The sequence below is a fragment of the Archocentrus centrarchus genome, chromosome 9 (assembly GCF_007364275.1).
Source record: "Archocentrus centrarchus isolate MPI-CPG fArcCen1 chromosome 9, fArcCen1, whole genome shotgun sequence".
In the NCBI taxonomy this organism is placed as follows: Eukaryota; Metazoa; Chordata; class Actinopteri; order Cichliformes; family Cichlidae; genus Archocentrus; species Archocentrus centrarchus.
In genome coordinates, this window is record NC_044354.1 from 7,554,620 (window position 1) to 7,566,722 (window position 12,103).

Here is a 12,103-nt window from a genome sequence, read left to right on the forward strand (position 1 = left end):
TGCTGTAGCAGGAGGAGGAGAGCATGACTGGTCCTTGACGTGGAATATTTCCGTAAAGAGACGATGAAGGAGTAGCAACGTGTAGCTCGAAGCTATCCAGTATACTAACCTTAAATCGAGACGGGATTTAGCCGTGAATCCCGCTCGGATCTGGGTTCACCGGAGTTGACGGATACCAGTCTTTCATAGACTGATCCCTTTCTCTGTTCCCCGCCTCCATCGGATCCGCTACAGTCATGATAAAAGCCATTTTAATATTCAATAACCACGGGAAACCAAGGCTTTCTAAATTCTACGAACATTATGTGAGTAAACAATTTCATCTGATTATTTCTCATTTATTCCTTCAGCTTGCTGTACATTAGTGTGATTCATAGGCCAAGATGAAAGGGGTAAAAAAAATAATCATAAGCTGCACAGCTGTGCTGTGGCTCTTAGGATACTTTGTTTCATATTTTTATGCATGTTTGGTCACTATAAATGGTACTGTGTTACCGACTGCTTCAATGGGAAGCTGTGAGTACTTCAGTAATGAGCAGTTGTTTTAAACTGATGTATAAGATGCCAGTCTGGCCTTTAAAAATATGAATAATTAAACGTGTGCAAGCCGAAGGGAGGCTATCACATTCCCGCTGAGCCTGCACGAGCAGGAGTGAGCTCACTTTTATTCACTTAACGTATTAAATCTAATCACACGTATATACAGCCAGTGTGATGGATAACCTGAAGTAGGTTTATTGTTTGTGTCACATGACAGCAATAGCTGTGACCCTTGTGAGGGACTCGTGCTCAGTCCAACCTATTTACCATCACTGATGCCATTTAGATTATTGCCAATACATTGATATCACCAAGTGGAGGCTCCCTGCTCTGTTGAAAGGCTACAGGTAACAAATGGCAGGTTATGTAATATCGTTTGCTGGGCGAGCTGTGCTGGCTTGTTCTCATAATTGGATTTATATCTTAAGACTGGTTGCCTGCCCCTTCTTTTGATATAGGTATGACAATAACAAGGTCGCATATGCGCCAACCAAGAAAATGAATGAATTCTGGTCTTCATTGGAGGAAAGGAAAATTAAAAGCAAAACATTAAGTTGATGAATCAATTACTCACTTGCCAGGAACAGACTGCTTATAAATTCTGCACATTTGCCAGCACCAGCTTCTAACATGTGAGTTTCTTTGTGTTGTTCCATAGTGCATTTAAAAGCATTGGCGTGTGGTTGAGCTGGAACTCACAGATGCACAGATTTCTACCATTTAATCATTTAGGCTAAATTTCCCACCCAGATTTCCCCCGAGTCTAAAGTGACATCTGGAAATTACTTATTTTTGTCTTACCGTTTACATTTAGTTTGCTATGAAACAAATGCGTTCAAAACTAGAAACAGTAACAAATTATCAGCTTGGTTCAATTTTAGATATCTGAATGTTTTTAGGGGAGAACCAGCATCTGAAAAGGCCACCTAAGGCTTAAGAAAACAAAACAAAACATAGTAACAGGAAAAAAACAAAACAAAAAATTAGGCATTACCCAGTTGTGTGTATTTAAAAAACACAAGTATTTACAGCAGAAATTTAACAACTGGTCATCTAATTGATTAGTCAGTCAAGAGAAAATTAATTACTATTCTCCCCAAATTTATTTTCCATATTACCTAATAATTTATTGAGATTGACATTAATGCGTTTGTATTTCAGGAGGATAAACAGAAATTGATTGGATTAGAAGGAGTCCATGTAGATGCCATCTGTTATATTACCAGTTGAGGTGTCGGCTTACTGGCTGGCTGCATATTAAATTTCACACATCCGGCTAGCTGTGAAAACTATCTTTAGCATTCAGTTTATTGATAAGTGTTTATTGTTAAGCCTGGGCCTCAGTATGGTGTTTGTTTTAGTGCCTGCTCCTTATATATTCTTGGTTTAGTGTGTGTGTGTGTGTGTGCGTGTGTGTGTGCGTGTGCGTGTGCGTGCCAGAGCTGAAGAGGCATTGTTCTGGTTGTTAAAGCCAGCCTACTGGCTCAGGCATAAACCCAAAGCATCTGTCCAGTCTGAGGGGAGTGTAAAATATATGCACATAAAAATTCACACTGAATATAATTCATTTATCATCAGTAAGTAATGCAAGTCGTAACTTTTTATGTCGCAGTGTTGACTATTTTTGTTCTACTGCTTTAAAAAAAAAGTGCTTCCACACAAAATGGATATCCATATAATATATGCTTTTATTTTTTTAATGGAAAATGATTTTCTGCATTATTATTTGATCTTCTCTATATTATTATTACTTAATGTGGATATAGTGGCTCAGTTGCAATGTGCTAAACATGCTATCTAATAGAAAAAAAAAAGCAAAGTGTTAATTTATGGATTAATTTATGGACTACATTGCATTGATAAGTAGGTGTGCACACGCATGAGCGGGGGCTGGTGGATGAAAGCCACAACATTAAAACCACCTGCCTAGTACTGTGTAGTTCCCACCACTTCCTTGCTGCCAAAACAGCTCTGACCTCCAAAACAGCTCTGAAGGTGTCCCACGGTATCTAGAGCAGTGACACTGACCTCTGTCAGAGTCCTCAACTCATTCCTGAATTATTTTGGGCAGCGTGGCACTTAATTCTGCAGAAAACACCTCTGCCATCAGTGACAGCTGTTGCTATGAAAGGTTATACACTATGTGTTAATTCGCCATAAACATAACTGCCAGCCAAAGTTTCCCAGTTGGATATTGCCCAGAGTAACACAGTGTATGTGTCAGCCTGCCTTATTCCCATAGTGCATCTGGCTGTCTTCTATTCCCCAGGTAAATGATGCACACACACCTGGCCGTCCATAAAATGTAAAATAAAATCTCTTCTGTGGTTCAGTTCTGATGCTCCCATACACATAAAGCTTCAATGCAATGTGTTCTGACGCCTTTCTATGAAAGCCAACATTAGGGTTGTCAGACATTTGTGCTATTATAGGTCTTCTTTGGAGTCTGCGCACATCAGTGAGCCTTAGGTGGTCATGTCCCTGTCACAGGTTCATTGGCTGCCCTTCTTTGACCCCCCGTTGGTGTACTAACCACTGCATAGTGGGACCTGCTGATGCTGAGCAAGCTGTGACAATTTGGTAACCGTTGAGTCACTCAGGTTTAAGTACTTGCACATTTTTAAGCTTCCAGCACATCAACTGAAAGGACTGGCTGTTCACTTGCTGTCTTATATATGTCTCCCTTTGACGAGTGTCATTATAACGAGAAAATTGCTTCACCTGTCAGTATTTTTAATGGTTTTAATGTTGTGGCTGACTTGTATAAGGAATTCTAATACAGTTTAGTTTCAATGGTATAAAAATGTCTCCTATGGATAGAAGTTATAGTTGCTGATAAATGAAATTTAATAGTAATAACTTAAATTTTCCTTATAAATTCTTAAGGTTGCTTATGTTTAACTTACACTGTGTTGATTCTGCTTGGACCCCTCTAAAATATAAAGTAGATTTACAGGTTCATGCAGCCAGGTGTGGTTTTTAGGACAGAAACTCAACACAAGAAAACTCTGAGAAGTTTAAAGTTGTCTGCTGCAGCCACACTGACCTGCTTGTTTGTGAATGCATCATTAAGTACTGTAAACCTTCAAGTCCCATGCTACAAGTCACATGACCGATTTAGCCTTCCAGCCAGCTGCATACTGGTCACCCTCTGCCTTCCCTGTGCTCACTGAACTGTTATAGACCCAGAGAGGACGTTAGCACCCTTTGGTGTTACACTGTCTCAGTGTTAGAGCTGCAAACAAGCAGATTTAACAATGTTGCTGAGCTTAAATTTGAGTTTAAATCTTGAATGCTTTCTCTGGGCCTTCAGCATGTTTTAAACCTACATAACAATCTGATGGGGGAGATTTTTTGCTCCCTTATTCGTTCAAACGTGCCTAAGGATATTGAGTGTTTTGAACATAATCTCATCTCTTGCCAGAGATAAGCCTGCCTGTCATGGTTCAGCCAGAGCCTCTGTGGCCTCTGGGTATTACTTGTGTATTTGATTATGGCAAATACAATGGTTGGTATATAAATCTTTTATTTTTAACGCCGTAGGAATACACACATTCAATAAAAAGAGAGGTGAGGGGAGCCATAATATCCTGTCAGACCAGTCTTCTGGCTAATAGTAATGAAATGGCTCACTGGAAGCAATTAAGCACACAGACATCACATTGTTTACAGTCTCTTCTCAGTTTAACACTCTCTGTTTCCTAATTCATCCTGCAGAATGAAGACACGGAGCAACAGATCATCAGAGAAACCTTCCACTTGGTCTCAAAAAGAGATGAGAATGTCTGCAATTTCCTTGAAGGAGGAATGTAAGTTATGAGGTTCCTCAGTTTGGTTAAGCCTGTTTGTGCGTACGTGACTGTGTCTAAATGCTAAAGAAGCAGGCTTTAGTGGAGGTAATCTGCTCCAGAAGATAATTAACTTTGATGCAACATTACAGGACTTAATTTCACTCTCTAAAGGACGGCACAGTGGGCTGTATGAATAACAATCAATAGTAACACTGTTCATTTATCATTCATGAATGAGGAACTAGGTGTAATTTTTACCTTGTGAAACACTATAGCTCACAGTTGCTCTAGCATTTTTTTTTTCTTTTTACTGTCAATACTGTCTCCTTATATTGTGTAAAATTGAAGTTTCATGGTAAAATAAAAAAAAAAATAAGGATCTAGTGGTGATCATAATAACCAAATTTCAAAAGTTATTCTTAAAAATCATCTCATTTACAAATTTTGTTCAGTAATTGCACAATGCTGAGGGAGAGTTACTACATTTCCTCTTGTCAACAGAAACTGTGATTTCTTATCAAACCCAGCAAGAAGCTGGACAAACACTACCCTTTTGTATCTTTTCACGTTAGTACATCTTACATGCTACCTTTACACTGTTGACTCATAACTAAAAACATCCTGTTATTTTCCCCCAGACCTTTATCTGTGTCATAACATGTTTACGCCATACTAGTTAAATTAGGCTATTCTCAAGGTTCAGAGTTCTCTCTGAGTGTTAAACTCCCCGTGAACCCTGTGTGTACTTTCAAAAGATTACTAAATGATTAAGATTCACTTGTCTAAGTAGACCATAGTTTCTGTGCTGATAGTCCATGTGATGAATTTGATCAGGAACATGTCTCTCTAATCTCTGGAACTTGCCAAAAGGCGACTGGACTTCAAGTTTCTTGAAGATGTTTCACCTCTCATCCAAAAGGCTTCTTCAGTTCTCAAACCAAAAGGTGGAGAGACCCAGGTATTTAAACCCCAGTGGGTGTTGTCCCCTGGCAGTGGTTGTGACCCACTATTGTTCATGTACAAATCTCATGTGCCAAGGTGTGAAAGAAAGCGTGGGTCGCCTTTTTGCAAGCTCCAGAGACTACTATGACCTGGATGACTGAGAACCTACACAGACACATGTCTCTGTAATGTTTTCTTGCCCCTTGTGTTTCAGGTTGATTGGAGGATCAGACTACAAGCTGATCTACAGACACTACGCCACATTGTACTTTGTCTTTTGTGTCGACTCCTCAGAGAGTGAACTAGGAATTTTAGACTTAATCCAGGTAAAAGCCTGGGAAACAATGACATCACTCTTGTCATGGTTGGAAATGTGCATTTAGGATCCTTCTTGCAAACTGTGTTCTTTTTGGCCTATAGTCTGTTTTTCAATTTAATTTTCAGGTATTTGTGGAAACTCTGGACAAGTGCTTTGAGAATGTCTGTGAGCTTGACTTAATTTTCCATGTTGACAAGGTAATAAATTCATTTGTTAATTCATTGTTTATGGGATTGATTGGGATTTATCTGTTGTTTGTAACTGAAGTCATTTTTCATGCATGTCCTGACAGTAAAATGATCATCTTTGGATTTTGGGTTGCTGCATGTTTACAGGAAACTACATGTAGAGATTAATTTAAAACATAGTAAGCATCATTTGATGAGCAAAAACAGTCAATAGTTGCAACACTATAAATGTTGGTTGTTGTCCCATATTGTTTTTTTATAATGGGGATTATTCTGGGACTCTGGGAGGGGGCGGAGTTTTATAACTTCTTGTTATAATATGTTTGAGTAAATGAAACCAAAGTGGTTATAAATATTTATGACAATATCCCTTTGGCTCTGGTTTACCTTTCTTTAGAGGAAGCCAGCACTTCCCCATGTAGAAAAATCTCTGTATAAGTGATTGTATTTCTAATATCACAAATTTCTCAAAGCTTAGAAAAGGAAGATATTTTACTGTGCAAAAGTCTTGAGCCATTTTTTTTTAAAGCCTGTGCAAACATACATGGAAATACAGCCTATAAGGCAAAAACAGAGTCTGTACAAAGTCAGTATTTGGTATGACCACCTTTTATTATTTAACATAGCTGGATCTCTCTCTCAGGCTGCTTTATTAAAATTTCTTTAAGTAATATTCAGGAATAGTTCTCCAGACTTCTAGAAGGACAGTCAAAGCTAATCTTCGAATGTTGGCTGGAGAGGCTAAACCATGACTGATGGTGTTCGTGTGTGTGTGTGCTAAGTCCAAAGAAAGCCTGGCGCACTGTTGCTCAAGACCAGTTAGAAAACTTATGAGGAAGCGTGGCTTCTTGGAAACAAAACAATGAAATGAGGAGTAGTTTGAGACTTTTTCACAGCACTATAACACAACAAAATAAGACTTTAAGTCAGGCAACGATGCAAATCTTGCTGAATGGTGAGTAAAAGCTGTGTGTGATGATTAGATTCACATCTAATTCTTCTCAGGTCCACAACATTCTGGCTGAGATGGTAATGGGTGGGATGGTCCTGGAGACCAACATGAATGAAATCATCACGCAGGTGGATGCCCAGAATAAGATGGAGAAGTCTGAGGTAAGCGTGACCCTGCCAGTTCAATTGTATGAACGACTTGATTCAACCTCCGAACTCTGAGGTGGCGTATGCAGAATGCAGGCATGTGTGTATGCTGCACCCTGCATGCTACTCTCTTGACCTTGTGGATGCTCCCTACCCACTCTTGAGTGTTTGTGCTCTTTTTTTTTGGCCTCTTTGCTGCACTGCTCTCAACTCAGATCAAGACTCAACATATTCTCTCCTGTATCTCCCAGTATACTGTACAGTCATAGTCATCACTTCTGCCATTTCTATGGAACCTTAACTATACCATTTTCCAATGCACCTCCAGAATCTGTGACCATAAAATCTGCCATATCATCTATATTTGAAATACAGTAGTGAAAATATGCTGGTTCAAGGCTGTGTCCACACGTGCTCTTTATTTTAGAAGAGAATGTGAACTTTTTATGCTATCAATGTCGTAGTAAATGCTTTATAAACTTGTTTTGTTGCATCTACAAGCCAGTGTCCTTGCTTAGATAACTGCTCTATGCAAGGACACTGCTTTGCTTTGCACACAGCTTTTGCTAGCAGGGAAACAGTCATTGGCAAATTGGAAAGTTTAATTTGATTTTAATTTGACAGACAGCCAGAGACAATTTTATGAAATCATTTATGTGCTGAATATTTGGATTGTAGCCTCTCGTGGTCCTAAAATCTAACTGCGCTAATGATTTGGCTCTTTATTTGCAAATTACGTACAACACGCTGCAATAATGTAGAAGCAGTGGGTCAGTGTTTTGGTGGAATCTCTGTTTTTACGTCACAAAGCCGCACAAATTTGTTCCCATTTTGTTTGCTTCCATAACAAAGTGAAGGGTTTCATTGTCAGGTTTTTAACTGGCTGATTAGTTGTGTGCTATAACAGTAGATTTTCTTTTTAAAAAGTGTTGTTTCTTTTAATATTCTGAGCTGCATTGTGTGCTTTTAACCAGACAGACTCTTCTTTTATTCGATGACCTTCTGTAAGCAGACTCTTTTACTGTTCTACGGTCATCTGAGCTGCCCTGTCTCTTCCCTCTTGGACCTATTGTAGACCACAGAATTTGTTTATCACACTGATGCTAATTGAAACTGACACTGTTCAATTATAGGTCAGTGTCTGGGGTCCAAGGAACAAGCCGGTCTTCTCCCTGACCGGCATGGAATGATTATATGACATTAGTGTTATTTAAAAAAAAAAAAAGATTCTTCTCAGCTAATATCTTTATGTTTTTGCAATTATATATAATTGTAATACATAGTTAATATCACTACTGGGTTTACAGTTGTGGTGTATGATAGGTCCTATCACTTTTTTTCTGTGGAGATAAACTGTAATTACTTTAATCTGCTTTAACATTCCTCATTCCTCTTTTTCCTGACCCTGTCCAGTTCTTTCCATTCTTTTCTCTCTCTCTTTACAGACGTTTATCTTTCAGTCTACCAGGCAGGACAGGTAGACACAGGTACTGCTAAATTTACAACCAAGTACTGTAACCTTAACTGAAGTTTACACCCCCCCCTCCTCCCCCCCCCACTATGAGTTTCTCCATATGGCCCTCCATGTTAAAGCAAAGTGATGTCACTAACATACAGTTGGAATCTTTAGTGGCCGACCCAAAAATGTTTCCCTCCTTAATTAGGAACAAAAACACTGCGCTGAAGCTGCAGGCAGTTGAAAATATAGTACAGAACCAACTAACAGTGTTATGCTCTCTAGTACAAGAAGTTCTTACATTTCTAATGTTAGTGTGTCAGAGAGGGCAAGATTAATTTGTATAAGAAATTTAGAAATATGCTACTTTTCTAATAAAAAACATGAAATGAAAAGAATGATGCAAATTTAATGTGTGGGTGGTTTGTATGCAGCTGAAGCTAGCAGGTGATTATCTTAGATTTGCACAGATATACACACTCACTGGTGTACCTCGGTCCTGACCCTCTCTGTACTTGTTGACGATGATTTGGATGCATCACTCCGTTTCAGTCCAGTTCCTGGCATACCTCAGTCTTTTCTCCCTGGTTCCCGTCCTTAGAAATGGCTTCTTGACAGCTTTAAGGACCACTGAAACCAAACAACAATTTTTTTTTAAGGACACACTACACCCCATGTCAAGATATGCCACTTTGTTCACCCTATTTCATCCTATCAAACTGTGTTATCTTTGGCATATTTTGTAGCTTCAGCTAAAGAAATGGGAACAAGTCATGTGTTTTTTCGACATGCTGACATGCATAATGATGTAATTTAAAATTAGTTCCTTGTTAAGTTGTGTTTACAGACACAACACTAGTTCATCCTCTGAGTTTGATACCTTTTTATGCTTGAATGATTCATAGGTCAGTGTTAAGTGGCTTATTTAAAAAAATAAATTCTGTGAAAATGGTCAGGAACAAGGACTGGACTGAAAATGAGTAAAAAAGCAGCTAATCTTCCCCCAAAATATAACGAACTGGGGGGTGGCTCAAAACTTTTGCATAGTACTGTGTGTTGCCTAGCAGAAACACTAAGATTAATAGCCCCAGCCAAGAAATGTTCTGGCACAAACCTCCCATTAAACAGTGAAATATTGCTTTTACACGAAGCTGGAAGGTGACTTTTCTTACTTTTGACCAGAACCAGAAGACATTATTCCGCGGGATTTTCAATCTAAATGCTACATTACTGGCTAAGGCTGCATAGCATGGACACATTTTCTATCAGTCTTTACATCAAATTCTTTGCGAGAAAGTAAAAAGAGGCTTTTCCTCCAAACTACAGTACATATAGATGGATGCAAACCAGAAATGAAAACCCTCTAGACCTTTATGGCATGGTTCTTTAGCATTAATATCACTTACAGATGAGCTTGGGCCCAGGGTGAGTTTTCAGAAGGCTTTTTGACTTGCATAAAGCACAGAATCAAATCAGTTATGTGACATGGCGCTGGTGTTACTATTTCTGTGTGTATTCGTCACACAGCATTTTATTAAAAACCCACTATAATGGAGCCGCACAGCGGGTCTCTAGGCGACCTACTGTGAGGCAAAAAATATCTCTCACTCTGAATACTGAGCCCATTTGCTGGGTCAGCATTCCTTTCCATTGACGACACAGTCATCTATCCATTTAACACAAGTCTCCTTGATTCCTGGCAGGGGGCGGGGGGACATCCCTAAAACAAACAGCCCATTGAAATAACCTTATGAAAAGTCAAATGGATTAATCTACATTCCAGGCATGCCGTGTGTGTCATATACTGAAATAATTTACAAGGGCGTTCATTTCTAGTGAGGCAATGAACATGCAGTTTTCTGTGTGTTATCCTTTTGGTAATTTTTGGGTCTGTCTGCTAAAGATTCAGCTGGGGGTTCTCTAACTGCAGTGATTCTCAAATGTCTGCTCATACTTGAGACAAAAAAACATCAAATCATTCACTCTCTTTAAATAAATGTTATTGTTCATTAGCAGCTAAACAACCTTGATTCTTCACCTTTAAAAACACTAAATTTCTCTTGTTTGATTTCACATTGAGATTCACTATGTTAGAGTGAAGTGCCTCCTCTGTAACTGAAAATAGATCTCCCATTGTAGTTTAGTATCAGTGGGCTTACAGCCTTTTTACTATCATCAGTAGTTAACACAACACACATGCAAATGACACGCTATTTATTTATTTTTGTTCCTCTGTTCATTAATATGAGATATAATTTGAGACATTCATTTAGATAGAAAGAATTTTAGCTACTGTCATGTGTAGGCTTCCCAGAAGTAATTCAAGTCACTAGAGGTATAGTATCACCTGTACTATTATTCCTTAAGCATATATTGTATGTCTTCTAAAATCTACTCACCTATCTATCCGAACATCATTACGGTCTTCATATCCAAATCCATTCTTCTGCTTTACCCAATTCTCTCCTTGCATTTTAACCTTATCGGTCCTCAAGAGTCCGGTGGGTTCACTTTCCAAGCAATGCTGCCTTTTGTCCATTTGATGAATGTCCAGTACTGCTCAAAATCAGTGAATGGTGTAGATCAGTACGTCTTCACTGTTGACTCATAATTGGCTCTGGTTGTGATATAATCATTCTAGGAAAAATCTAATGCATGTGCGTATGAAGCTATGGAGGCATCTGAATGTACATTTGCACCTGTTGTCTGTCTCAGTAGCTGTCAGTGCTTTTGCATTTTGTCAGCAGTTGATTGTCTAGTACTCTGTTTAGCACTGCGTGTGCCTGTCCAGTGTTCACTGTCCAGTGTCTTGTCCTGAACAGCATGTTTTCTGCCTTACTGATTTTGTTTCTTATCAACCCTCCTTGTGTGTGTCTTTTGTGTGCGTGCATGTGTGCGTGTGTGTGTGGGTGTGTGTGTGTATGCGTGCCTGTGTCTGTGTGTAGGCCGGTATTGCAGGAGCGCCCGCTCGTGCCGTATCAGCTGTAAAGAACATGAACCTCCCAGAAATGCCCAGAAACATCAACATTGGTGACATCAGCATAAAAGTGCCAAATTTACCCTCCTTCAAATAGTGGCAGCGAGATCCTGAACCTGCAGATGTCAGCCAATGTTTACAGTGATGCAATCTGTTTACCACGACCTCAATTTACCAACTTTTATCAAAACTATCAAAAACATCTTGAAGGTACTGCGTGTTCTGACACTCCTTGTACTTGTGCTTTCTCTTTCTTATGGTTTTTTGTTTTTTTTTCTGTTTGAAGTGAAATGAAGTATTTATGAATGGTACATTCCTTACACCTCACTGAAGCTGAGGCTCATGACTTTCAGCTCCTCTGTGTCAGTTTGTAACTGGAACCTGCTAAAGTGTTTACGTGAAGGGGAAATGTGTGGCAGGAAGTGACCTTTTGGAGCAGTCTTTCAAGTTTGTTCTTTTTTTTTTGTTTGTTTTTCTGAGAGAATCAGTCAGGGGTAAAAGTTAAACCAATTTGAATCCAAAATTGGAGTAGGTCTACTATAGTATTGAGAGATATACAGTACAGAATATTAATGTGTTGCAGATATGCTGTGTGACAGAAAAATATATATATATAAAATGATTTTTCTTTTATTTGTATGCAAAGTATTTTTCAAAGATTCACCATGTCTTACCAAATAATGCTCTTAATTTTTGTGTGTATATGACTTATTTTCTCTTCTTTTTCAACATAATAAACATCAAAATGCAACCCATGTGTTTGGCTTATTTTGTTTTTACAATTATTATATT

General features: G+C 38.8%; 1 protein-coding gene across 3 annotated transcripts; it reads left to right on the forward strand.

The window, feature by feature from the left end:
- On the forward strand, nt 1-12,062 carry ap3s1 (adaptor related protein complex 3 subunit sigma 1). Of its 3 annotated transcripts, none has more exons than XM_030737439.1 (7): nt 1-305; nt 4,258-4,349; nt 5,488-5,599; nt 5,718-5,789; nt 6,786-6,893; nt 8,292-8,365; nt 11,280-12,062. In XM_030737439.1, the coding sequence occupies exons 1-7, from the start codon at nt 237-239 to the stop codon at nt 11,320-11,322; spliced, it is 570 nt and encodes a 189-aa protein (XP_030593299.1). In that variant the 5' UTR covers nt 1-236; the 3' UTR covers nt 11,323-12,062. The 3 variants fall into 3 exon arrangements, with proteins under 3 accessions (XP_030593299.1, XP_030593300.1, XP_030593298.1); XM_030737440.1 differs by having other exon boundaries at nt 8,324-8,365; nt 11,280-11,411; XM_030737438.1 differs by lacking the exon at nt 8,292-8,365.
- The last annotated feature ends 41 nt before the right edge of the window (nt 12,063-12,103 follow it).

What these genes read in the sequence shown, in the direction of transcription:
- ap3s1 (XM_030737438.1), top strand. Translation starts at nt 237, where the DNA reads ATGATAAAAGCCATTTTAATATTCAATAACCACGGGAAACCAAGGCTT. An exon ending in CTAAATTCTACGAACATTAT is followed by an intron (nt 306 to 4,257) that starts GTGAGTAAACAA and finishes TTCATCCTGCAG; the next exon opens with AATGAAGACACGGAGCAACA. An exon ending in GAATTTTAGACTTAATCCAG is followed by an intron (nt 5,600 to 5,717) that starts GTAAAAGCCTGG and finishes TTTAATTTTCAG; the next exon opens with GTATTTGTGGAAACTCTGGA.